The 23939-nt window shown below is 38.4% G+C and overlaps 1 protein-coding gene across 1 annotated transcript in view; it reads right to left on the bottom strand.

The window, feature by feature from the left end:
• The window catches only part of LOC105488215 (cubilin), a 313890-nt gene that overhangs the window by 72066 nt on the left and 217885 nt on the right, over positions 1-23939 (bottom strand). The window contains exons 44-54 of the mRNA XM_024794869.2: positions 21221-21395; positions 19868-20046; positions 17084-17293; positions 16288-16428; positions 15085-15266; positions 9144-9315; positions 7422-7628; positions 5174-5323; positions 3131-3252; positions 2418-2643; positions 751-938 (exon numbers count right to left, since the gene is read on the bottom strand). Coding sequence (XP_024650637.2) covers positions 751-938; positions 2418-2643; positions 3131-3252; positions 5174-5323; positions 7422-7628; positions 9144-9315; positions 15085-15266; positions 16288-16428; positions 17084-17293; positions 19868-20046; positions 21221-21395 — 1952 coding nt within the window. The remainder of the gene's footprint in view (positions 1-750; positions 939-2417; positions 2644-3130; positions 3253-5173; positions 5324-7421; positions 7629-9143; positions 9316-15084; positions 15267-16287; positions 16429-17083; positions 17294-19867; positions 20047-21220; positions 21396-23939) is intronic.

The following is a 23939-nucleotide window of genomic DNA, read 5'->3' as shown; positions in this document are numbered from 1 at the left end:
ACTGACAATAAAAGCCACTTTGACTCATTAAGTGATTTTATATTCCAAGTACTTAGCACTACTTATGTTATTACATCGTACTACCTCCAATGCTTAAAATAGCCCTACTAAAGAAGGAATCATGCTCTTCATTTTACAGTTGAATAACTTAAAGGCCAATTGTTTAAGTAGCTCAGAGAAGAACATGCAGGTGGTAGGTATGAGAGACATGAATGGAGGGGCACAGCCTTTTAGAGATATAACTTGGAAGATGCAAAATAGAACAAATGAAAAGAATTTCTAAGACAGTCATCATAGTCACAAGTCAGTGGAAAGCGACAAGCCACTGCCACACGAGCAGTATTTATAACTTTAGATTTCGAAAGAGCCTTGCTCTCCTGATGCCCCATTCCCATCATTTTTACACGGGTTTCTGATGGTTTTTTCAGCCTGTGGGCTCTTAAGGCCCAAGGTGAAGGCTGGCATTAGCTGCTTCTTCAACATTTCATAATTTTTGTGGCATGCTTTAAATTTTGCCTGTGGCAGTACCCTACGTTATAAAGGGCATTTTCCCTTTAGGATCTATTGGAAAATAAGAAAGAAAAGAAACGTTAACTCCTAACAGTTGACGTTTCTCACTTTCTCATTTTTCATCCAAGGAATCCAGGCAGCAAAATGTTCTTACTTTGAGAGACAATGAATCATTTCTAGCTTAAACACTAATGTTCACCAAACCAACTTGGCTCCAATTAAATGAACAAGTGTACTAACCTTCACGAAGCTATTCTGACATTGTCCATCACTGCTGGGGATTAGGAAGTTGTTGTCAAAGCTGAGCTCCAAGTGTTTACTTTTGTGAGTAATGACTGTCCAGGAACATCTGCTGTTTTCAGGAAAATTCTGAGGCCAGTGAGGGGATCTGATTGTACCATTATCGGAATGAAATATTCCACCACAACCTGAAATATTGCCATGTAAAAAGCCATCAATCTGCAAGGAATGTAATTTTGGAAACTCAAGACTTCTACAGAAGGAACATTTCTAAATGTGAGATTTCAGTTCATCATTTTTTACAAGTGATCATCTTCCAGTCAGGTGCACAGCAAGCTCTCTCCATAAATGGAAAGGTGAGTTAAATTGAGAGAAAATTTCAGTTGTTACAGTTGTGTTACAATGATATTAAACTCAACCGAGAACACTAATCCTTGCCATAAAGAGGATACATTTCCATCCTGTCTTCAAACAAGAGCTGTATTTTTATTCTCTTTGAGGCTATGCAGTATATGTAACCTGGCAATGCAGTTTTGTATTTTATTACCATTAACACATGAGAATATTACCCTACAGTCCATTTGCAACTTTACTCTAACTCTAACTAGAGAAAGTGATTTTGAATTGGGGAAAATTATTTTATTAACCAATCTGGCTCATTCATATTGAAACTGACTGATGGATCAAAATTAATTATGTGGATTCAAATGAAGAAAAATCTAGAATTTTCATACTTTTAACACATGTACTTAAGAGATGGCAAAGAAAAATATGAACTCAAAACAAAATGAAGTTAAAGAGGTATTCTCTGAATCTTTTGCTGTGAAACCCTTGGAAATCAGGGATTCACCTAAAACTCCCTTCTGACTTCAGCAACAGCCAGTGGTTGTTAATGAGGGAAAGTCTGACTCAGTCTACAAAGAGCTTCATAATAACTGTGACTCTATCAGAAAGAATTGTCTTGTGTGATATTCAAGATTTCCGGGAACCCGTAATAAAGTATCTGATACAAGTCCTTGTATTTTCTAAGAATTTTCACAATGTTTATACTTTCTATGCACAAAAACTATTCTTCTAGAATGAAATCTGTCATATTTTGACTCAGTACCCATTCACTATAGAATTTGTTCTAAATTACGAATCTCATCTTGTCACCTTGCTTTTCAAAACTCTTCAATAGTTTCCCATTGTTCAAGGGATAACATATAAACCAAGGCTCTTTATGTTGTGGACTTATTTTCCGGCCCTCAGCTCACCACCACTCAGCGTTCTGCTTCTAGGCTCCAGATAATATCAAGCACTTGGGATTCCAACTCATCTTTCTATTACTTGAGATTCGCGGTTGTGCCATACCCTTTTGCTGACGAAGGCAGCATCAGGAAGTGTTGAGATCAAAGTTTCTGGACTCAACTGCCTTTATTCAAATCCTGACTACCAATTATCAGCTATGTATCTGGGGAAATGATGAACCCATGCTTCCTCAGTCTCTGCCTATGCAAAATAGAGACGCCAGGTATTGACATTGTGTTATCCCACCAGGGTTGCTACATGACATGACATGTGCAAATATTTAGAATTAAGTCTGATGTAAAGTAGGTACAAAATGTACATGAGTTCATAATACACATCACTAAAAAAAAATCAAATGCAGCAAATGTTTCTTTTACCTAAAGTTTGTGTGTTCCACGTAGCATAAAATCCACCACCTTGCAATGAATGGTCTGAGTTAAAAGTCACGACCAGCTGATTGGAACCTGACTGTATTGTCCTAGGGTTTGAATTTCCACAGTATTGTCCTATGATGGGTGATTCAGGGGACCCACCATTCCTCACAGTGACGGAGTCCCAAGCACAAGTGGTATGGGGTTCAATATCAAAGTCACTAAATGTGAGCTGCAGGAGAAAAAAGAAATGAGCTTTCAGTGAGCTTTTATCAACCTTGATGTAGATAAGGCCCTTACAAATCCTTTTATTTTCTTTTAATTTTTATAATTTTGTATTTTTGTCTCTTATTTAATTCTCCCTTCCCCTCTACTCACTTTCCTTATTGAAGGTTCTCTCAGAAAACTTGAGAAAAGACATTTCCCTAGTTTGGGATGGCAACTCATATTAAGAAAATGAATACACTTCTCTCTAAGATGTAGAATTATCTTCTATGTATATCTTTCCCTATGCTTAAAAAAGAGATTTCACTCTTCATTAATTATAGATGCCAACGTAGGTGCTCTAGTGAGAGAATGTTAGGGAAAAACAGTGATCTCATTGTAGAATCAAAGCCTTCTCTAATCACTTGCTTACTAAAAGAGCTCCATTTCCATGCACGACAGGCTATTGTGGTTCTATGGTCTCAGAAGCATTTCACCCAGTCATTAGCACTCACAGTGATGGTGTGCCCCTGTGGGGCCTCCAACAGCCAAGAGCAGTGGGTCAGGCTGTCATAAGCATTTGGATAGTTGGGGCTTGTGATCACTCCACTCTCGCCTATCTGTATTCCGCCACAATCTGAAATGAGATTCGTAACCCTCTCAATCACACAGAAGTAAAAACAAGAACCTGTAAAGCCAAAGTAAGTGGTAATCATAGCCATCAGATATTGTGATTAGAAACATAATCAGGCCAGGCATGGTGGCTCATGCCTATAATACCAGCACTTTGGGAGGCTGAAGTGGGCAAATCACCTGAGGTCAGGAGCTCAAGACCAGCCTGGCCAACATGGTGAAACCCCATCTCAACTAAAAATACAAAAATTAGCTGGGCATGGTGGCATCTGCCTGTAGTCCCAGGTATTCAGGAGGCTGAGGCAGGAGAATCGCTTAAACCAGAAGGTGGAGGCTGTAGTGAGCCGAGATCATGCCATTGCACTCCCATCAGGGCGACAGAACAAGACTCGATCTCAAAAGAAAGAAACCATACACGTACACACACACACACACACACACACACACCACACACGTATATATATTTTGTATATTTTTTGTATATGTATATTTTATGTATATATATGTGTGCATATATGTATAAAATAAATGAAATTAAATAGAAGAAAAGTAAATTTGGGTAGAAGTTTAGGAATAACAAAATTCCATACAGTATTAGCATAAAAAATTGAAAATTAAAAAACAAATACATTTCTGAAGCATAATATGGTCTGACGTTCAATAAAAATAATACCGCTTACTGAAACCTGACTCTTTTCTTTGAATGTGATGAAGGCAAGTCAACCGGCAAGATGGTTGAGTGAATAGATAATCAATTTCACTCCTTCTTTCAACCAGCCATTTGGTTATAACACAAAGGAATGTTAGATAAAACCATAACAAAAACACATTTTGATTCATAGCCAACTCAATGGAAAGAAAAGCAGCTCTCCAAAATCTGGCAGCAGTAAGTGTACTCCAAGTGAGAGGAGTGAAACTCAAAGAGTGACAGTCTGAGAGGCTAAAGAAAGCATGCGTGGGTCCCAGGGTTGGGCTCTGAGGTTTTGGTGACCAGGTAGGAGGAGAAGATATGGCTCTGGGTCTCCACAGAAGGAAGGACTGGAATTGAGACTTTTACATGAAGTTGGGAATCTAAACAAACTGGCATACTTGCGAAAAGGGACTAGAAAACTTCCCATAGCCAAAGGAAGCAGTCAGGAGTAGGGCTGGGTTTTCCAGCACAAACTGTGAATTTCACATATGCAAATCTGACACAAAACACTAGCAAATAATATCCATTGTATGTATAAAACACACATCATGACGAAATAGGATTTATCCCAAAAATGCAAGGATGGTTTACCAAGAGAAAGAAATCTTTCATATAATTTGTCATATTAACTTATGAAAGGAGAAGAAGTTGAAACATCTCAATGGATGCAGAAAATTATCTGACAAAATCTTACGCCCATTTACATTTAAAAAAAGCTTTTTCACACTAAAAATGGAAGGGATTTTCTTTAACAAAAGTACTTATTGGAAACTTAAGAGCAACCAATATATTGAATAATAAAATGTCATAGTCACATCCAGGTCAGAAACAAGATGCTCTATCATTCCTTCTGTTCAATATTCTGATGGTGGCCCTAGCTAGCAAAATGATGTAAGAAAATGAAATGAAGTATTACGGCTGAAAGCAAAAAGAACTAATATTTGCAGAAGACATGATTGTTTACACAGAAAGATAAAAGAGAATCTACAGACAACATATTAAAACTAATAAGAGGACAGCCAGATCTTTGGACTAAAGATACATGTATGCAAATTATAACATTTCTAGATATCAGCCACAACCAATTAATAAATGTAATGTAGAAAATCTCATTGAAAATATTTAAAAAACTAATAGCTATGTAGAAATGTCTAATAAAATATATAAGAAATCTTTATAAAAAATCATTAATCTTTATAAATAATTTTATCAAGATCTTAATTATAACTCTTACCTGTAAAGGAATACTTCGCATGGAATCCAATGTGTTCTACACGTTCATTGGTGACAAAGTGTATCCATACCTGAGAATAAGGTATAACCAGTGGCAATGTAGGCTTTGAAGGACCACAAAGTCTCCACATCAGGGGCCCATCAGCATCACCTGAACAAAATAATATACCAAGTTTCATTATTGATATAGTTTTTGAGAAATACATTCAATGAATTTGGTGAGAACAAATTTCAAGATGTTAATTGACACACATTTAAATTCTGATTTAGTAGCAGACATTGCACAATGTTTCTCTGTCTTTGTCAACCGCCAAAGAAAGTCCCTCCAACAGGGTAAAACAAACACAAAAAATCAAAGCAATTTTGAAATGAACCTCTCTCTATTGTGGATACCATTGTGTTCCAATTTGTGTTTTCATAGTTATTTTGGCATATCTAAACAGAGATACAATGAATTAAAATAGCACTTTTGGACACACCTTTCGTAGGGTGTAAGAAATATAATACCAACAGTGATCAAATATATCCTCAAGATAAAGTGATCATTGCCTAAAATTGGAAAGATTTCTTCACTGTATTCAATCAACTAAAAAGGACACAATATTCGGCACTCAGGCCAAGAGCTGTCAGATCTGAGCCTGATATTTTTTATGAAGATTACTTTTCAAGGGTTTGATGAACATGTATAGAGCATCAGCAGGGCTCTCATTTATCTGCTTTCTTTTTATTCTGTCAGATAAACATCACTGACCTTCTAAATCAATGATATATAGTATTTTAACTGAGCAAACTATTTTAACTAAACCTGAGCAAATAAAGAGAAGACAGCGTTTAGCTGACTGAAATTTGAGATACAGCTGTTCTGCTTAAGACTACAAGCCCGTAGTTTTGAACCAGGTAGAGGGGGTGAGGGTTTATCAGAATTTCATGGAGAACATCCTCAAACCACAACTTCTCTTTCCCTCATAAGCCTTTTTAGGCTCCTCAGCCTCAGAGAGGTGGGAGGACTCTCCGGCTGAGGCCCTTGGTCTGTGGGCATAGGCTCTATCGAATTCTCCTTCTTGAAAATCCTGTTGCTCAGGTTCTCAGATGTGACTAACATTGACCTCTCAGTTTCTCAAGGACTTCTCCACCAACTAACTGATGAGCTTCTGCTGCTTTCAACCTCCTTTTCTTAAAATTTGGGATAACACAGAACTCAGCAAAACTTTGACAGTATGGATGATTACATACTATTTACAATATTATTGTCTTCCTCTATCTACTTGTTTATTTACTGAGAAAAAAGTGTCAGCATAATCATGGAAGCAACCTAATGAATAATCTATACCTTGACTATAGGAAAGAAAGAAAATTGATTCATCCTCCTTGAATATAGAGGTTTAAAAATTCTTCAGAGAATTATGGTTTATTGAGTACACCGCAATCCTTTTCTATCACGAAAACCAAGACAAATGACTGCTTTGGGGTTATTTCCCCAAATAGTTTCCATGTGTTTCTCCATCTGGTATATTGCAAAACTTCTTTTAACTCCTAAGGCCTCAGGAGAATTTCACAGCCCCTTCATAAATCCTGGAAGTTCAGGAAACTGCCAACACATGCTGAGCATGCTAAGTCCCAGTCTCCTTGGAAAGTAGTCTTGATAGTAGTGGACTTTCTCTTCAGCAAGAGTCACATGCCAGGAAACGAAGTGACTGTAACACAGGGTCTAGTTGTACAGTGATCCGTGTCACTCACTGTTCCTGGGGTTCGTTTTCCTCAGCTGGGCACACACAGAATTATGGCTTTGAACAGAGTTCTTTTGGATTGTGTGTACCTATGTTAGAGCCATTTGATTCCCTTCATTGTTAGTGGTCTCCAAGCATAAGAAGAATATTGTAGGCCAGGCATAGTGGCTCATGCCTGTAACCCCAGCACTTTGGGAGGCCAAAGAGGAGGATCACTTGAGGCCAGGAGTTTGAGACCAGCCTGGACAACATAGGGAGACCCCATCTCTAAACAAAAAATTTTTAAAATTAGTTGTATGTGGTGATGTACACATGTAGTCCAAGCCACTTGGGAGACTGAGGCAGGAGGATCACCTGAGCCTGCAAGGTTGAGGCTGCAGTGAGTTATGATCACACCACTGCACTCCAGTCTGGGCAAGAGAGCCAGCTCCTGTCTGAAAACAACAGCAGCAGCAACAACAACAAAAAGATAAAAAGAATATCGTAGATAAACAGGAGAATGTGTTCTTAAATAGAACTCACCCACTCGAAACTCAAGGACATCAAATTGACAGTCTTGGTGACTTTCTAGGTAAAAATCTTCAAAATGAATGGAAATGGATGAATTTTCCTGATTTGGATTGCTGAGAGTCCATTCGCAGTTCAGGTTTCTTGAGTAATTCCTGACTCCATCATAGCCAGGAGAAGTAAAGTTTCCTTCAGGAATATTTTGAAGAGACCCACCACACACTAAGAAAACAGAAGGCAACAGAGAAAGTAGTAGTAAGATTCAGGCCACAACAGAAGAGATAAACAATACAGGAACAGTAACTAAAACATCAACACTACTGCTTTGATTTGTTTTTCTAGATGCAGTCAGGGTTATGGGTAAAAGGCATGCAAATTATGGAAGTTTCTACAAGTTTATAAAGGAAAGATGTGCAAAAGTCAACAACTTCTCTATTTTCCTGTTGCTACAGATTAAGTGGTTGGGGTTTGGCTCTGTATCAATAGGTTCAAATATTGAGCCCGACTGTTCATTAATATTTAATTTAGAGGAATACATAAATATAATGGTGGCAGGTCCTAATGGCTTGATTAGCAATTCTCCACTTGATCTAATAAATTAACTTAAATCCAACAGATAATAGGACATTGACTTGCCAATGAATTTGCCCCCTTTTAATAAAGGAACAGATGCTTCTTGTACCAATGAAATAACAGCGTTTTTCTTTTAATATTCACTCCCCCTTCCACATTTTAAAACCTTTAAAAACACCAATCCAGGAAATAGGAGGATATTTATAATTAGAGGCCATATCTTACTTAATTTTGGAATATTCTATATCATATCAAACCTCCCATTTATTTTCACTGGAAATATGTGTGTGGATAGATGACTAGAAACAATAAAGCCTGTTCTGTCCCCAGCAAAATTAATTCCTCTCTGAGACTAAGTTACCCACTAGGAGGTAGATGGTTTCTTTCAGCACAAAAGAATTGACCAGGGACTATGGAACAGGTCATCAACTCTCACGGTAACATGACCTGAAACTGTGTTAGAAGCTCATCCAACAGCATTAAAAATTTTAAATTCACCATAGCAGTTTCTTTCTGAAATCAGAAAGCTTTTTTCTGTCTGCAGTGCGTTTTTGATCTGCTTATGTGTGTTTGTCTTATGTCAAAGATTCCAAGTATCACTAGAGGGAAAATGGATGGTTTTGCTGCCATTGACAGTAGCTGGGGGCATCTGCAGTACACCTGATTAAAATGAGGTGCATTTCTATTCACAATAGCAAAGACTTGGAACCAACCCAAATGTCCATCAATGATAGACTGGATTAAGAAAATGTGGCACATATACACCATGGAATATTATGCAGCCATAAAAAAGGATGAGTTCATGTCCTTTGTAGGGACATGGATAAAGTTGGAAACCATCATTCTCAGCAAACTATCTCAAGGACAGAAAACCAAACACTGCATGTTCTCACTCATAGGTGGGAATTGAACAATGAGAACACTGGGACACAGGGCGAGGAACATCACACACTGGGGCCTGTCGTGTGGTGGGGGGAGGGGGGAGGGATAGCATTAGGAGATATACCTAATGTAAATGATGAGTTAACGGGTGCAGTACACCATCATGGCACATGTACACATATGTAACAAACCTGCACATTGTGCACATGTACCCTACAACCTAAAGTATAATTTAAAAAAATAAAAAATAAGATGAGGTGCCTTTACAACATCCTACATTACCTGCATCTTCACTGGAGGTATAGGAAGCAGTAAAGCCGCCATATGGCCTGGATCCATCCGTGAAAAAAATGACTGTCATTGTGTTTCCTGAAGATTTAATCTCATTGCTTACATTCACACTACTACACAGTTTCTCTAGCTGCGGTGAGTTACTTCTAATGCCATTGAATACCTGTTGGAAAAAGAATTTAACCTTTAGGCACACAATCAATCTTACTGCATATTTCCTAGAAGATGATATTCCCAGCCCAGACCCACTTCCTTCTATGGGAACCCTGCCCCAAAATGAATAACCTAACAATTCAGGTTTCTATCCCAGTGCCACAAGCCTCTATGTTACCCTGAGCACATTTTGTGACCACAGGGTGATTTCACTAGAATGAAAGTATTGCAGTAATGCCTTCCTGCCATGTGGTGATAGATTAAAAGCTGCTACACACTTTGCAAGTGGAAACCGTGCTCTCAGTGTAAAGGAGATGAGCCATCGTGCTTACAATGTGGTCTGCAGAGCTCACTGATGGGCAGTTTTTCTTAACAATGCATCAGGACCTTTGTTATTTGGAAGCGAAGCTGATGATTTCATGTATATAATAAAGCAGACATTTTTCTTTATTTACTTTAATTTTTTTTTATTTATTTTTTGAGATAGAGTTTTTCTCTTGTTGCCCAGGCTGGAGTGCAATGGTGTGATCTCGGCTCACTGTATCCTCCACTTCCCAGGTTCAAGCAGTTCTCCTGCCTCAGCCCCCCAAGCAGCTGAGATTACTGGCATGCGCCACCACGCCCAGCTAATTTTGTATTTTTAGTAGAGACAGGGTTTCACCATGTTGGTCAGGGTGGTCTTGAACTCCTGACTTCAGGTGATCCACCTGCCTTGGCCTCCCAAAGTGCTGGGATTACAGGTGTGAGCCACAGCACCTAGCAAGCAGATATTTTTAAATACCTTGAAAAGTAACATGAAAAATCAATCTCCATATGCAATTAAACATAGTTCTTTCCTCGTTAGTTGTGGATTCAAAGCTTCAATTTCTTTACTTATTTGAATTTCTAAGAATGGATTATTATTGACTCTAAAATAGTAAATAATAACTGTATTCATTCACATAGTTACAATAATTGGCAAACTATTCTTCCAATGCTTTACAAAATCAAATGAATTTGCATGCCTGGTTTTCACAGTTCAAAAAAAATCTAGATGAAATAACTGAAAAATAATTCATTGATTGAGTGATTGACATTCCCATTTTTAAAAGGATTTGAATGACTCAAGATTAGAAATAATGACTCAGACTATGGCACTAACAATTATGCAGAAGGAGAATGTACTCCACAACAAAAGATCTCTTTAAATTTACTATAATTAATCAAATTTATCTCTCTGGGGGCTTCTGGTCTAAAGTGTCTTCCGGCTCACTGGACCAGAAGAAGTTTGCTATCATTTACTGAGCAGACAAAAATGTCAGTCTTTGCTTATCATCCACTCAGCCTGTCTTATCCAATCAACACAACACCCTCCCAGGCAGATAACAATATCCCTGTTTTCCAGATTAAGATACCAGAATTCAGAAAGATGATGTAATTTGCTGAAGTTCAAATAACTAGTAATAATAGAACTGGGATTCAAACCATCCCTCTGATTCCAAATGATGAAGTAATGCATAAAGAAACAGATGAGGACTAATATTTCTATAATGCTGAAAACAGGAATGGACACCACATTGCTGGAATCAAAAGGGATTAGAACCAACTATAAGGTTAATGGGACATGTTGGAAACTGTGATCAATGGCTCTTATCCTGCCTCTGAGTCTGCCTTTGGCATAGAATCACAATGACTGAACATGTTACAGTCATCCATTTATCACATGGACTTCTGCTGTTAGAAGAAACCAGAATGCAATTCCCATCATTGTCCTCTAATCCCTTTTGTACTCAGAAACTACAACTCTCATAGTACAAATGGATAGGAAGCAGGCACGTGAGATTTAGGATTTGCTATGAGCAGGGACAAAATCAGACACAGGTGGCATAGCTTTTCGTTTTCTCTATCTGTACAGAGAGTCAGATGGGCAGGTGGGTTTAGAGAAATTTTAGGCTCAGTTCAGCTGGATATGGTATTAGCCAGGAAGCAAAGAAATGAAAGTTAAAGCTGCCTCCTCTGCACCAGCAGATCTTCTTTCTTCTTCACTCTTTTCTTTTTATCTTTCTTCTTCTCCTTTTTTTCTCTTTCTCCCTCTCCTTCTCATTCTCCTCCTCCTTCTCCTTCTCCTCTTTTCTCCTTCTCCTTCTTCTAGTTCTTTTTTCTCCTTCCCCTTCTCCCTCTTCTCCTTCTCTCTCTCCTTCTCCCTCTTCTTCCTCTCCCTCTTCTCCTCCTCCTTCTCCTCCTCCCTCTCCTTCTTCTTCTTCCTCTTTCATCTTTCTTCTTCCTCTTTTGGGCAAGTTCTCAATCAAATAGAGTGGGGGCAAAGGCCAACCCACATGTCTTTGTTTGGAGCAGAGTAAAGAGGAACCAAAATAAACATTGAACATATAAAAATGTATTTCATAAAAGGAATGTGGACATTATACTAAAGATTCAGAAAAAAAAAATAATTCTGAAAGTGATTCCTCGCTGGAGTTTTAACCTCCCCAAGAGCAAAGACCTGTGGATATGACATTTGCAGGTTTGTGGTTTTCCCTAATTAAAGAGTCAGGGTCCCCTCATGCATACAGAGATGCCAGTCATCCTTTTGGTAATTCATTCTTAAATATGAATGAATAGCCAAGGATCAGCAGACATTTAGGGAAGTGACTAATGTAAAAGGCAGAGACCAATATTAGTAAACAGGACATAGGAACATGAAGAAAACTGACCCCAAATAAGCAACACAAAACCTCAAAATTGCTATTAATATATACATATATATATTAATATATCAAACATATAAAATATTTAAATATATACTTTTCAAAGATTGATGGTAAAATAAAGATAATTTCAGGTATACCATTTCTCAAAAAATTTATTGCCCTTGCCCATTTCCTTGGGGAGCTACAAGAGGGTATGCCTCACCAAAAGAGGAAATTAACCAAGAAAGGGACATGCATAGCATCACAAAGCCAGCTTTCTAGCCCAGGAGAAGAATGAAGGAGCTTGCACATGTAATGGCAAAGGGAAATTCTGAAATGACAGCTAGCATCAGGCTTGCAACTGATGGACAAAGGCTCAAGGAAGGATATTACTGAGGAAAAGAAATGGAACTGATATATTTTACTACAGAAGGTAAAGATGCACACCTGGGGTGGAAAGGGTGTGGAAGAATTGGTGATCAGTGCATAAAACCCAAGAAAATGTAGAGAGGACATGATTATTATTCCTTAGGAAAACAAAAGCAAATGTTGCCATAGTACACTACTTGGCTCAGTTGTGAATGGTGTTTACATAATCATGGTAATGTCAACTGAATGACAATTTAAGCAAAAGCTGTGACATACGTATTTTGGGAGACAATTGGGAAAGCATGTAAACTGTGCATACCCCATGTGTGTTTGTGGTGGCAGGGGGGTAATTTTCATCTTCCAGAGTAGGATGTGGATAGATAATGTCCAAAAAATGCAAGGAGTAGTAGAATAGGAATATTATTTAGAAATAACAACATAAAACCGACCAGCAGTAGCTGCAAGAGTTATAAGTTGATAATTAAGGGATAGGGAGATGACAAGTAAGATCTGCTTTGGAATTGTGGTTGTGGCTATAACTTTTATCTTTATTTGAGCTCTAAAACTATGACTGTTCATATTCTCTTTCCTAAGGATATTCAAATACTCGTAAAATTCTTGATAATCATTATATTCAGTATGATTTAAACTATGAAAATAATTTCAAAGGTAAACTGTTAGCATATACATCAAAATTTTAGTAATAGATGAGTAGAATTAAAAATACCTTTATATTTTTTATTTTCTGAACTCTCCAAATATTGCTCAATAAGCATCCATTATATTTATAACCAGAAAAATGGACTAAAATCAGAATTCAAGTGGATTTATATCACATGATTACAAGTACATAAAGTATGCTTTGCCAAGAAGAGATGAGAAAATGAATCAAAATATGGTATAGTGGGAGTGGTTATTATTTTTTCTACTTCATCTTTGTTTATATATACTCAATCAATAATAGGAAAAAAAGTTTCTTATAATAAACAATCCTAGTCCAAAATTTCCTGGCTCTCAAATAAAAGAAAACCCACTTGGTTTCTTATTTTCAAGATTGGAAAGACAACAGTTCAGTCCTTCAGATATTAGAACTTGGAAATAAAATTTGAAGGTTGAATGAGACCATTTTACGGCAATACAAAGTGGTCATAAGATACAAAGATATTTCATATTTTTGAAATTCACTACCCAACAGGAGACAATTAAACTGACAACAAAAGTGGCTTGTTACTGAAGGTATAATGATAGTACCTCTAATACCCATTCATTCAACAATTATTTATCTCTATTATGTACAGGCACTGGGGATTCAGTGAATCCCCAGCAGTGAATGAAACTATGGCTTGACCTCAAGCCATATTCTCAAGCCATGGCTAGAATGCTTACATTCAAGTGGGGGAAGCAGATAATAAACTGATGAACAAATCAAAATAAGGTATGGCAGCAGGTGTGAAGTGCTGTAAAACAACATGGCAGAGAAGGGTCAGGCCAGGGTGAGGTCTATAATATAAGGTACTTAGACCTTATGGATTAAAAGGCATTCGAGCAAAGACCCCAATGAAGTGAGGGTGTGGAGCAGGCCATCTGGGGAGGGGCATTCCAGATGAGGGCAACAGCCAGATGGGGAGCATCTCAGCGCATTCAGGAAACAGAATAGAGGCCAGGTGGCTGGATCCCAGCGAGCAGAGAGGAGTTTGAGATAAGACAAACAGGTAGAAGAGGGAGGGGCAGCAGATAAGTGGCAGCCAGGCGGGCCACAGGTGCAATTTGGGATTTTCTTCTGAGTGAGATGAGAAGCCATTAGAGGATTTTCAAAGGGAGCAACATGATCTGATTGAGGTTTACAACCACCAGAAGCTGCTGTGTTGAGAATGTAGGGAGATGAGAACCGAACAAGGGGGACCAGTTGGAACTTCCTAAAATAATCCAAGTGAACGGCGGGGGTGGTAGTAGTAGATACGATGAGAAGTAGTTCAATTGTGGACAGTTTTATAGATACACCCAATGGGACTTGGTTATAGATGTGAGAGGAAGGATTCCAAAATAGACATGGAGATTTTTGACCTGAGCAACCAGAAGTTTGGAATTATTTACTGAGATAACAAATACTGCAGAAGGGGCAAGTTGGGTGGAGAAATTTACTAATATTAATCCAATCTACCTATCTACACACACGTATGTATGTATAGTACTTCACAGTTAACAATCTATTTGTTATTCACACTCAGGGATTTCATGTGCTTTCTTTTACTGCAGGAAGCAGAGAGTGCTGAGGGCACATCTGAAACCACTGGAGTTTGACACGTGGAGGTCACGTAGCAGTGCTCTCCCACCAAGAGGCCCTCTGCACCCCTGGAAAGAGCAGTGATTATGCAGGACCACCCATCTGCTCAGAAGTTTCGTGGTGGTTTGTGCTGTGACTCTGGTCCCATTCAGCTATGTGCTGCTGTAGGCTTAGCTTCCCACAGCCTCCCCAGCTTTGCTATTTGTCATGATCATTCACTCTTAAAATTTATTCTATGACCCCGATGCACAGAGTGATAGCTGATAGTCTCTTAAAACAACTTTTACAATTATTTTGACAGGTTACCGTGATTTTGTTCTCTCAACAATACTTAGAATTTATCTGAATTATAGTTGCATAGATGGCAATTTTCCTGACCTAGCTTTCTGACTATGATTTATGGGTCAGTAAACTCTTTAAACGATGGAATATAACATCTCAGGTGGCAGGGAACACTTACTATCACATGCTCGTTGTTGCAGGACGGATGCACGGCCAGCCTCAGGTTGTTAAACGTTAGGGTGATCCGCCTTCCCTCCGGGGCGGTGATTCTCCACTCGCAGATCCGGCCGTGAGGATTTGGGTTCGGGTAGTTGGGGGAAGTAAATGTTCCAGCAGAGCCCTGAAGATCCCCACCACACTCTGATGTGGGGGAAAAAAGCCAAGAAAACTTCCAGTCAAATCAAAGTGTCTTTCATCAGGAAAGCTCTAAAAATTAGCCTTCTAGACAAAATCATTCGCCCTATTTATTTATGTGCATAAGGATTTTAGTGAACATATACATTCACTTTTTATCTCTATTAATATTTAACCCTGCCTTCCATGGATGATAGTCCACAGGCAGCAATTTAATTATCATCATGGCCCAAGAAATGAGAGATCAGTGAATGTAATGAACTTAAGAATCAGGAAAATCGGGCCAGGCGCAGTGGCTCACACTTGTAGCACTTTGGGAGGCTGAGGCAGGCAGATCACAAGGCCAGGAGTTCAAGACCAGCCTGACCAACATGGTGAAACCCCATATCTACTAAAAACACAAAAATTAGCCAGGCATTGTGGTGTGTGCCTATAATCTCAGCTACTCAGGAGCCTGAGGCAGGAGAATTGCTTGAACCTGGGAGGCAGAGGTTGCAGTGAGCTGATATCATGCCATTGTACTCCAGCCTGGACAACAGAGCGAGACTCTGTCTCAAAAAAAAAAAAAAAAAAATCAAGAAAATTGGCCAGGAGTGGTGGCTCACACCTGTAACCCCAGCACTTTGGGAGGTCAAGGCAAGACCTCAGGTTTACAAAAAAAAAAAAAAGAGGAAAATCAGAAAGTTAATGTTAAGTACCCAGTTTTTCTGAACAAGATGTTTATTTCATCTGAGTTTGTCGGGTTTGCAGTAAGACACATTCTGAGTAACTACAGGACTTTCTTAAGGTGGGCATTACAGTATAACTCTCATCCCCTTATTATAACTCTCGTGATACTAGTTATTTTCCCTTATAGCATTGATCACAGCTGTGATTTTTCATTTATCACTGTGACTTTTTGATGGAGGTCCAAGAAAATAGGGGTCATGTTTTGTTTTGTTTTTCAAATATTGTAACAGCGGTGCCTAGCATAGTGTCTGTCCAATGCGGGTGCTCAATGTTGTGTTGAATGAATCAATGCACTCACCTTCCACACTGGATTCAAATCGCAGTCTGAATCCTGAGGCAGTCAGAGAGCCGTCTGTAACAAACTTGACCACAGCAGTATTGCTAGAAGTATCTACGCTGTCAGGAATGCTGTTTCCACAGTATCTGCCCAAGATGTTTCCTGTGAGAGGCAAATAATTAAATATACATGTCCAGGTGATTGATTTCTTTTAACCTCTATTCGAGGTGTCCTGTGTATACAAAGAAAATAATAAAAAACAAGACCCTGTCTATGAAGAAACATTAATTTCTGTCAAGACAAACAGGAAAACATGAATAAAAATGAACATATTCAAATATATGAAGAAGTGAAAAAAAATGCAACCAATTAGGGGAAGAATATCTCAGCAAAATGTGGAAGCCTTGCTCATTTGGTTGAAAACATGGTCTGAGACAACAGAGTGACAAATATCTGCCTTATGCTACCACTAGGAGACATGCATGGCCCCTTCCCCTTCTCAAGCTATAGAACACCCCTCAAATAACCGCATCATGTGGCAATGGGACGTCTCAGCAGCAAGAGGTGTCTTCCCAATACCGTTGCTCTCCTCAAGTGGCCTCTAGGGGGGGCTAGATGACACCTGGGCTCTGGGCATCCATTGTTAATGGTAGAATGGAGGGAGAGAATCACCAGTACTGCCCAAAACTCATTAGTCTGTACTTCTCTGCAGAGTATAGACATGCTTTTGCCTTTCTTGGAAGTGAAGAAACTTCAGAGGCTGAATAAGTACATGTGAAAATAAACACCCAAAAGAGAGCAGATATATTTCACTAACCAGAAGCATGATTGTCCCAGATCTCCACGAAGTCTTTTTCACAGCCAGAGGAATTCTGAAGGTTAAAATCTTCAAAAGAGATGGTGAGATAGTGTCCAGAGAGCCCCTGGAGATGCCACTCACAGAATAAGTTGTCTCTATATGGAAGTGTTGGATGTCCAATGCTTTCAACAACACCACTTTGCCCTGTTACTCTTCCCCCACACTGAGCTGCAAAAAATAATAAATAAATAAATAAATAAATAAGCAAGCAAGCAAGAGTGATTCTATTACAAATTTTGTTTTCTTCATTTCACCAGCACATTTGAAAACTTTTAGGTGCCAATTGACTCTGAATTGAAGTTTTTAAAATTCTGAAAATGGTTAGTGCTTTCCTCATTATTTGAATTCTACCATTGATGTAAACAGAAATGATAACATAAGTCCAATCCAATAATGGGAAACAGAAGATGACGACTAAATGGAATATTCGTAGTGTCACATTAATTATTTTGGGACACTATGTAAGAGCTATTAGTCACAAGTAAGTTTCATCTCAAGACCAACTGATAGGCTGATCTGGCCTGCCCAGTACCCTGTGTTGATCCTAAAGACTGAACCCATGCTCAGCTGGAAGAGGTACTGTGGAGACACCTGCCATTTCTAGTTTTACTCTCAACTAAACAGTTCACTACAGTAACTGATATCTCAAGGCCTTGAAAATTACTCTTCAATTATGTCTTATTAACTGGGTGTGATAGGTAATTGAATTATATGCAGCTTGACTCAGGATATAACATGATCTATGGTGTAGTTAAACATTGTTACCACTACTCTTTCTGAACTTTCACTGTATTAAATATTTGGTTTGTGTCTAGACCTATTAGATATCAAATTATGTGCTATTGTGACCATATTATAGTGAATCTTAGTGAATCTTCAACAAGCAAAGTTACTGCTCATTTTTTAAATAAGGAAATCAAAATGTGGAATAGGCATATTTGCTTTCTTTTTTTTTTCTTTTCTTTTTCTTTTTCTTTTTTTTTTTTTTGAGACAGAGTCTCTCTCTGTCACCCAGCCTAGAGTGCAGTGGTGCCATCTCGGCTCACTGCAACCTCCGCCTCCCGGGTTCAAGCAATTCTCTGCCTCAGCCTCCTGAGTAGTAGGAATTACAGGCGCCCACCACCATGCCTGGCTAATTTTTGTATTTTTAGTAGAGACGGGGTTTCACCATGTTGGCCAGGCTGGTCTTGAACTCCTGACCTTGTGATCCACCTGCCTTGGCCTCCCAAAGTGCTGGGATTACAAGCATGAGCCACCATGCCCCACTGACATGTTTGCTTTTTATCCAGTGACTGATTTGATACTACTCAGAGAAAAAAAAGCTTAATTATTTTATATATGATGAGGAATTCAAAGACACTGTTCTAAATATAGTTATCTGGTTCTTAAATAGTTTTATTACTTAAAGTAATAAACATACTGCAGTTCTTCCTTTTCCTTGGGGGATACATTCCAAGACCCCCAGTGAGTGCCTAAAACCTTGGATAGTACCAAACCCTATACAGACATATAGACTATTTTTTTCTCTATTTATGTACCTATGATAAAGTTTACCATATAAATTAGACATAATAAGAGATTAACAACAACAATAATAAAATAGAAGAATCATAACAGTATACTGTAAGAAAAGTTATGTAAATGTGGTCTCTCAAAATATCTTGGTGTACCTATTTTGGGGCCTCTGTTTACCAAGGGCGTTGAAACCACGGATAAGAGAGAACTACTGTATTTCATAGTAAGCTGAAGAAACAGGAGTTAAACTACATATATTTCTTCACAAATAAGTTAGAGAAAATATTCAAATTACTAAGATTATGTTTTAAAATGAAAATTAAAAGAGAAATTAAAGTTGACTAATGACTGTGGTTTCAAACATTTACACACCTTACTTATTTCTAGCATTAAAATATTTTTAAAATTAGGCAAATAGAAAGACTTATTTTTAAAAAGTCATGGTTTTAAAAAATGTTTTAACATATTCATTCTATAATAACTCTTTTATTTAATATAAAAATGTTTCCCAGGGTTTTTATAATTTTGTGTTTTACAGTTAAGTCTTTACTCCATCTTGAATTAATTTTTGTATACGGTATATGGAAGGGGTCCAGTTTCAATCTTCTGCATACTGCTGGCCGATTCTCCCAGCATCATTTATTGGATAGGGATCTTTTCCCCACTGCTTGCCTTTGTCAGCTTTGTTGAAGATCAGATGCCAGTAGGTGTGAGACCCTATTTCTGAGCTCTCTATTCCATTCTATTGGTCCATGTGTCTATTTTTGTACCAGTACCATGCTGTTTTGGTTACTGTAGCCCTGTAGTATAGTTTCAAGTCAGGTATTGTGATGCCTCTAGCTTTGTTCTTTTTGTTTAGGATTGCCTTGGTTATTTGGGTTCTTTTTGGGGGTCCATATGAGTTTTAAAAGAGTTTTTTCTAGTTCTGTAAAGAATGACATAATAGTTTGATAGGAATCGCATTGAATCTGTAAATTTTGGGGAGGAGTATGGCCATTTTAATAATATTGATTCTTCCTATCCATGAGCATGGAATGTTTTTTTCATTTGATAGGGTGGAGGATGGGAGAAGGGAGAAGAGCAGAAAAAATAACTATTAGGTTATAGGCTTAGTACCTGGCTGATGAAATAATCTCTACAGCAAACCTCCAAGCATGAATTTACCTATATAACAAACCTGCACATGTACCTCTGAACCTAAAATAAAAGTTTCAAAAAAATTATTACCTATAAAATACTTGGCCTTGAATCCCACATGTGTGGGGCTGTTGTCAGATCGAAATCTCAAATACATAACCTCTCCTGAGGACCACTGACTGCTGGGCAAAGATGTCCCACAAAATTTGGAAAGTATCGGTGCATCTGAATCCACTCCATCCCGCAACTCAAGGTAGTTGGAAGTACAGCTGAAGTGGAAACAAAATTCTGTTAAATTTACATGGTCAAATGCCTTATTTTGATAATGACAATCTCACTTACTTTCTTTGAAGATATTATTAAGTCATCGTTTCCTAGCATAAAAGACTATGATAGAATCAGCGTAAGCCATGTCACTTTAAAATGCTGTATGATATTTTTCCTAATAACACATTCTTTTATTAGTAGGTCAAAAGACAGGTTTTACATGTTCTACATTCAAGAATATTCACTTCCCTTCCATATTCTGTATTGGTTTTACAAATATAAATGTTGTTTTCAAATTAGTCCCTATGAATTTCAAAAAACAACAAGTATTTTGTTCCACATAATGATTTGATACATTTCACATGACAAAGATAAATTCTCTAACAGCTCTGTAATTGGGACTAATGGAGCATCCCAACTGGAATTTTCTGTGTCCATAAACGTAGATAAGCATGTATCTAACGTTTCTTCAGGAAGTCACATGAGCCAATTAATGCACCATGAGTGGAAGAGTAGTATTAGGCCCGGTGCCAGAAATAGCAACACAAGCTCTTATATCCAAGTTTTGCACCACAGCTGCATTCATGCAAATGTACACATGCTTTTGTTCAAGGAAAGATAAAAAAAATTTTTTTTTTTACAATCTATATAGTTTTTCTTTCTCTTCAACATAGTAAGACTTACTCTCTGTTTTGTAATCCTTTCAGAGCTCTTATTAAATAAAGACTGAGAAATTATACTGTGCATGCTTTAGTACTGTTCCAACACTGGTGACCCCTGGTGACACACCACACAAATTCCCATTTGTTAAACAGATGTTTTATCATTTGTGACACCGAATATGAGGCTAGGCAAATAAATATTCATCTATCAGAAACACGATATATTTCCTGTGGGAGGAAGAATGGATAACATCAATCTCAAGTAGCCACCCTCAGTGTCCCTTGCAGGAAGTGTCTAGGGTCACAAGGGACAGTATCCATGTACATAACTTGCTCAGCTGATGGGAGAGTGACTGGCTGACTGTATTTTCAGGCCTAAGCCATTAAGCACTTCCCTTTTCCCCTAGATTTCCTTGCAGTATGTGCTACTGAAAGAAATGGACTGTTTTGAGACATGACAGTTAAAAAATACTAACTTTGGGTAGGAAAAAAGATGAAAATGGAAGTGACATACTTGGGTGTTACTTCAATATCGAATTGATCTTCAAATTGCAGCTGTATGCGTGTTTCCGGTGGAGCCGCTAAGATCCAAATGCAATCAGCGTGCGGGGGATAATTATCAGGGTGGTTGGGGGAGGTCACATACCCAGCAGAATCAGCATCGTGGATGTAGACATTGCCCCCACAGGCTGTCAGCAAACACAATTAAATCAGTCTATGATCTGGTGAAGGGGATGCAACCAATGGCCACAAATCATCTTTTAAAGTCAACTTCTCTGTATTTTGTCTCTATTTCCCTTCATTTATTATGATCCTCATTTTCTTTTCCAGCAAACAAATTCTCAATTTGCTATCAAGAGAGCTACCAGGTGTGACACTTTTTAATTTGCCAGACCATCTATCTATTCTCATTGGAAATTTAATTCTTTCTTAAAGCCAACCAAATGATTATGGCACAGGGTGCATGGGGCAGAACATCACAGAAGCATGAATAAATATCCACCACTTCGATAAGCATGTAAGTATGCTAGCAGTTACAGCCTCCCACTGAGCATTCAGTACAGAAGAATGATGCAGAGCTATGATCTTGGTATATTTAAAAGACTAAGCAGATATATCTTTGCACAACTCTAGGAGCATTCATTCATTATGTTTCTTCAGGATCTAGATGCATTTGAGAAACAAGATCAATGGCATGAGACAATTTATTAGCCATGTTATGCCAGAGGATAAAGGAGCTTTTTAATATTTCTGTTCTAAAAAACCAAAGCATTATCACAAAATATCTTTCTATTATCAATAAATATTCTTTGGCATTTTCAACAAACAAACCAGATAGGAGTAAAAGTACTTACAATGCCAATGAAACTAACCTGTCCAATCACTTAGCCGTACACATACTTGATCTGCTCAACTCTAGCAACATTTATGTCCACTGTCACTCATCCACTTACAGTCACATCCTGAATTCTGTCAATACTTCCAACTCCCCCATCTCTGAAACTCTAAATTGCAAATCCGTTTGATGAGCTCTGACTCCCTTGCTTTCCTTCAAACTTCCCTTGCAAAATACCAACTCTGTGGCTGTGTTCAATTCAAGCCATTCGTTCATGGAAATTGATGCCCCTGCAAATATATGTTCTCCCATCTCAACACCGCCGAGCAATTCACCCATTACTTTTCATATAAACTACAACGGTTATTTTGAACTTTACTCCCTAAACCCTTGACTTTCCCCATTTCCTCTTGATTCTAAGCACATTACATTAGGCTCCGCTTTACAAAGAAAGTAGAAGAAATCAGAGGAGAATCCCTTCCATTTGTTACCCCTAATTTGTTACTATCCTCAATAAATTCATCTGCATCTCTACACTCTATTTTTCCCTCTGTACATTATCTCTGGATCAAGTTCCCATCCTATTGTCACCTCCAGGATCTTGCCCTATTTAATCTCTCTCTCTCTCTCTGTGTGTGTCTCTGTGTCTCTCTCTTTCTCTCTTTTTGCCCTTCCTTCTTCAACCCTATGAAAGCTCTCATGTTCTACCAAGTCACCTCACAGTTATATGCCCAAAGAACTTTTTAAGTTCTTACTTTATATCCACAGCATTTAACACGGTTGATCACATTGTCCTTCTTTATATTTTTGTCCCTTGGCTTCTGTGACACCAAGCTCTTCTCCTCCTTTTACTCCTCGCATCATTCTTCCTCTGGCTCTTGGGCGCCTCTCTCCAGGGCTTCCCTGACGTTGCTGGAGGCCCTCAGGAATCCTCCTGTAGGCCTTTCATCTCACTCTGAATAATCCCCCAATTGCTGTCATACATCCTCATGACTTAAACGATAAGCAGTCTGTTGATTATTCCCGTATTTACAGATTCAGTCTAGACCCCTGTTCTGACCTCCAGACTTATGTTCCAGCCACTTACTGGGCATCTCCAATGGAGGTAATTCAGAGATTTCAAACTGAACACGTCTCAAGTGAACACTCTCATTTGCTCATCAACCAGAGTTCCATACCTGAGTCTGCTGATGACAGCATCGGCCCTCTTCCCAAGGACACTCTGTATCCACCTTACTGCCTTATTTTTCTCCTTGATACTTTTCACCATATGGCATCTTATATATTTTAATTATTTATTGTCTGCATCTTAACACTAGAATTAGGCCTCATGAGGACATGGATTTTGTTTGTTTACTGACACATCCCCAGGACCTAATACAGTGTCTGTCCCATGAAAAGTTCTTAATAAATGTCTGCGGGATGAATGGATCCACCCAGCCAAAAACCTAACAACTGCTCCTAAGGCTCCTCCCATCCCTTCCTTCCTGCCTCACATCCAACTGACCTCCAAATTCACTCAATCCCATATTTATAATATCTTTGATATGCCCTCTCTCCTACCTTCTTACTGCCATTGCCTTAGTTCTGCCTCCAGTGATTTCAGTGTTGCAGCTACATTAGTGTTTGTAATATGATCACACTGTTCAGGCTTTGGAGCAAAATCTTCCAATGCCTCCCATTACCTTTTGATTAACATCTTAACTAACTTAGGGTGGCGTCCATGGCCCTGAACACAGTGATTCCTGCCTGGTTCATCACTATTATGTTTACTTCTTTTTGACTCTGTTCTCTAGCAGTAGTGAATTCTTTCAAATTACTGAATATGACTTGTAACATTGAGACTTTCTATGCACTCACATCTTTTTATCATTGATTGGCAAATCTCTTCATCTGC

Source organism: Macaca nemestrina, chromosome 9 (assembly GCF_043159975.1).
Source record: "Macaca nemestrina isolate mMacNem1 chromosome 9, mMacNem.hap1, whole genome shotgun sequence".
NCBI lineage: Eukaryota > Metazoa > Chordata > Mammalia > Primates > Cercopithecidae > Macaca > Macaca nemestrina.
The sequence above is the reverse complement of the archived record's forward strand: the minus strand, read 5'-3'. Positions and strand labels throughout refer to the sequence as shown.